The 4,760-nt window shown below is 33.7% G+C and overlaps 1 protein-coding gene across 4 annotated transcripts in view; it reads left to right on the forward strand.

The window, feature by feature from the left end:
* LOC107753467 (oxidation resistance protein 1-like) overlaps positions 1–4,760 on the forward strand; it is a 52,545-nt gene that overhangs the window by 39,983 nt on the left and 7,802 nt on the right. For all 4 annotated transcript variants that reach the window (XM_016569614.1, XM_016569617.1, XM_016569618.1 and 1 more), the window contains one exon: positions 1,349–1,517. In XM_016569614.1, coding sequence (XP_016425100.1) covers positions 1,349–1,517 — 169 coding nt within the window. The remainder of the gene's footprint in view (positions 1–1,348; positions 1,518–4,760) is intronic.

Here is a 4,760-nt window from a genome sequence, read left to right on the forward strand (position 1 = left end):
GTATTGTCTGTTTCTCAGGAGATCAAAGTATCTGAGTTTCCTGAGTTTCTTTTATCCTTACACCACACCGCCATAAAGCCCAGTTCGTTGGAGCGTTGCAGTGATGTTTGTCCTTCTGTAGGTTTCTCCTATCTGCATATGTTCATGGAGCTCAACTAGAGTGGCCATCAGCTTCTTGGTCACCAGTCTAGACAAGGCCCTTCTCCATCAGTTGCTCAGTTTGGTCAGGAGGCCAGCTCTAGGAAGAGTTCTAGTTGTTTCAAACGTCTTCCATTATGGATAATGGAGGCTACATGATTCTGTGAACCTTCAATGCAGCAGATTCTTTTCTGAACTCTTCCCCAGATCTGTGCCTTTACGCAATTCTCTACAGGCAGTTCTTTTGACCTCAGTGCTTGGTTTTTGCTCTGATATGCATTTTCAGTTTCTGACCAATGAAATCAAAAGCAAAACAAATTTACATTGACTGTAGACATAATATAGAAGTGTCTTTGACTTTTCCATAAATGGTTTTATTATTTGTTTGTTTGTTTGTTTATTTATGTATTATTATTATCTTGATTACAGGAACCCTGTTTACAAATTAACTTTATTTTATTATAATTTAGATAAAACCTAAATGATAAAATTTGCAAAGCATTTAAATTCCATAATATGAAACCTACTCAAAGCAACAGGATATTTAGCAGAAAAAAAGTAAAAAAAAAAGAAGACGACATTTTGTCCAGCAGGTTTTTAATGAATTATACAGATTTTAATGGATTTTTTTTTTTTATTTAGAGGTGGAATTTATGGAAAACCTGGAAACATCAGGGAGTTTGAAAATAAAAAATTTAAATTTAAAAATTCATGATAAAATTTAAATTATGATATCCAGACCTGGAAAAGTTATGGAAATAATTAAATGGCAATTAAAAATTAAATCAATTAAAAACCAACTTAAAAAATCCTTATCTAGTAATTCTAGTAATCAAAAATTAAGGAATTTCATTGGTTGAAAGTTTGAGACCCATAAGACTGATGAATTATGCAGAATACGACCAGTGACATTAATTAGTGCACATATTTTTCAAAGTATTTTTCATTACAGTAAATCAGCATAACAAAAAAAAGCATAACAAAGCAAAACATATTAAAGAATTTTTAATTACCATAAATCAGTTTTTTTTTTTTATTGAAATTGATGCACAGTATTTAATGGACAACTAGAAACATCTCATTAGAAAGTAGTAGGATGCCAACGTGAATGAAGAATTGGCCTTGAGGAGGTCCCGTTTGGTCTGGTCTTGTGTTATTTCTTAAGAGTGAACCATTTTTGTGTGTGTGTGTATGTGTGTGTTTCCTGTAGGTCAGACCACCTGTATGCGTTCTTTGTCCAGTGGACCCCTGATGTGTATGGAGAAGGGTTGGTTGGACTGACACGGGAGCCTGGGTTTGTAGTGGTTAAAAAGAACCAGGACGCTGAAAGCGGGGAGCACGACAAACCAGTACCTGATATCACATTCAAGGACTGGGAGGTATGAACAACTGCTGTAAGATAAGTCTTAACCTGATAGCCAAAAATATCATTTAAGCCTAAAAACTAAATGCAAAGCCTAGAATATACAGTATATATTATGCATTAGATGAGGTTTAAATATAATTGAATATTTTAATGATTTGTAATGTGTGTGTGTTTATTTGATTGTCATAAATAGTAATACTTATGTTAATTCAGGCATGTGTTTTTTATTGAAATGTTGCGTTGCTTTGATGCTGACGTCTTTGTTGCGATTGTGTTGTCATGTGATCATGAATATGCTTACATGATGTTTATGTTCTCTCCTGAACACATGAGCCTGTTATTCACAGCAGCACTGGAGTGTGTGTGTGTGTTTGTCTGTTTCTTTCAGAGTTCATATCCTCGTCAGCAGCTTCAACCATGTTTATGCACACATACTAACATTTAAGTATGAATGCATGCTTGTTCCTGTTGCCAGTCATTGTCAATGTCCATGTAATGTCTTGTTGCAGTGTCTTATTTTCATAATGACATCTTTTCCCTTCAAAGGATGTGATGAACTGGTATGTAACGTCCTTTCATTGTAATGCGTGTTTGACTTGGCTGTTACTGTGTACATCTGCAAATGGACACAATCATTTCATCATCCCTCTTAAACCACTTACGGACTCCAGTGAGCAAGACTGTCTGACTGATAAATGTAGATTATGCTTTTTATTGTTTTATAGTCAAGGATAATTACTGTAAACACTCAATGAAGAAGATAAAGAAATTATGATAGTTAATTGACCAATAATTAGATCTTCTTGAGATCCAGCAATTAATTTTTGTCTATTTGTCTACATTTAGGTCCTGGTAGAAGACACCAGTGACCAAGATTATAATGACAAACAATATTAATGCTATATAATTACAAAATACTGTTAAGATAAAATATGAATATAATTTTTTATCATTAACAATACATTTCATATGTGCGAAAAAGTGTAAAATATGTCATTTTAAAAATGCAAAACCTAATTTTTTTGCTTGCTTTCTTGGGTCTTTTTATTTGTAACATTTATATTGTTATTTTAACCTTTCCCTTTGTTTATTTTATTTATTGTTATATGTTTATTTTTTTATTTTGCTGACTTTCAGAGGAATATTTTCTAGGTTGCATAAATGTGCATTTTTATTTAAAATATCTTCCAGATTTGTCGTCTTTTAAAATATGACTCAAACATTTTTTTTACCTATTTATCTTATGTTTAAAAAAAAATGTTTGTTTATTATTATTATTTTTATTATTGTTATTTTATTTTTATTTTGCTGGATCTCAAGAGGATACTTTCTAGGCGATATAAATGTGCATGTGTATTTATAACATCTTCTAGATAGCTATTTGACTTTTTATAAAATATGACTCAAGCCCTGTGCAGCCTCTTATCTGGGCTGGCCAGAGGGAAGGCCACATGAGGTCATGCTTTTCTGTTGGCCTGCCATCCCATTGGTCCCTCTGGGATATAAACCATGCAAAGCCTCTAGTTCACTTCTAAGAGTGTCTGTACCTCCGTGGGTCCACGTGGATACTTAATATCGGATATACACCTGCATATATCGGGGCTTTCTGCAGAAGTGATGTTTTTCTCCAGAAGAATTAAGGAGGGATGTCAGCTGACGCCCAAATACAGCTTTGGCCTGGTAAAAAAAAAAACACATGCCCTGTGGTTGTAATGTTTGTGTGTGGCTGAGCTACTTGTGCTTGAGTGGACTTGACATGCACACTGAATAGTGTGGTTATGCATGCAAGCAGCTGTTGCTTTCTAGGCTTGAAAATTGCTGTAATTTAGACATGATGGTAAAGTCTGCAGACACATGTTTTTGCAGTAGCCTAGCATACTTATAATAAGTATGCAGTTGCATACTGTGTAGTAAGTATAGTATTTCCTCACGTGCATAACGCAGCTCTGGTTTTACGATAAATGTATCAAAACGCAACAGCCTCAACGTTGTCGGTAGTTTTTCCACATGGAAAACAACGCCTCGGAATGTTCCCTTATTAAAAGTTTTGCTTTGTTATGTTTAAACGGGTGGAAATGAAATGAAACTGAACGCGTGGTTCCCACTGCGCTGCTGCGTCTAGCTGTTTTGAACGCAAGTGTATTTTTAACTCGACAAGAAACGCTGTAAAAGGCAAGACAGAATTTCTAATTTCGTCTTTGAGCAGCACCGCACGATTGCGTTTATTTTTCTCCTGTCGCGATTATTAGTCAAAATGCCGCCTCCGTCATAAAAAGCTCTTCAAAGAAAACTGTGCTTGGTTGTTTTTTGGTGAAAGCTGCAAGTGCATGTTAAGAGCATTACTAGTGTATGCATAGATTGCATATGGGTCAAAGACGTTAAGATGTCCGCATCAAAATAAATTTACAAACGTGATTTTATGTCCATAGAAAGCACATTAAATGTAAGTAAAGTGTCCACTTTTAAGGTTTCAAATAAGTTTTTGGAGGATAGAAATGTCAAAATTTGGTTGAAATAATGTGACATTGTTATTCAGTATAACACATTATGTAAAAATTCAAACAACATGCTTATTCTGGCGTGTACATATTAAAATATATAAAAGAATAAGGGAGCATATTACATTTTATTGTGTTTTAAATGAGTAAAAAATTCTTACTGACAAATGGGCAAATAGTGGCAAATTTTAGAAATGTAAAATTACAACTTATTAGTATTTGGGGTGAAAGTAATTAGTCTTTTAATATGTCACAAATTGATTTTTGTTGTAAATATGCCTGACAAGATTGTTACACTGAATTACATTTTAGTGGGTCTCTTCTGTAAATCAGGGGAAAATGTATGATATTTATTTTTTGCTCAGAAAAACAAATTTGCAATTAAATTAAACAGAATTTTTTTTTTGTTTTTGTTTTTTTGGGGGGGGACCCTTTTTTGTCTTTGACCCATATACAGTATAAAGCATGCTTTCTGATTTTGGGAGTTAAATCCAATGGCATTACTAGGGATGGGCTTTTGGATATGTGAGCATAAGCAAATTAACTCTATAAGTAAGAGGAGCAAGGAGTTCTGGATAATGTGTTTTTCATTACCACATATCTATTTATCAAAATATTCAGTTACAGGAAAAAAATGTGTGGTTATAGATTGTAGATCATTTCTGATGTTGCACTGCTGTTGTGTAAATAGTCAATTCACATTGACAGCTGCATATTTTTTGTGCTATTATTTAAAATGTAGCCTAATATTTTGTAAT

Source organism: Sinocyclocheilus rhinocerous, unplaced genomic scaffold (genome assembly GCF_001515625.1).
Source record: "Sinocyclocheilus rhinocerous isolate Xijiao unplaced genomic scaffold, SAMN03320098_v1.1 scaffold1403, whole genome shotgun sequence".
NCBI classification, from domain to species: Eukaryota; Metazoa; Chordata; class Actinopteri; order Cypriniformes; family Cyprinidae; genus Sinocyclocheilus; species Sinocyclocheilus rhinocerous.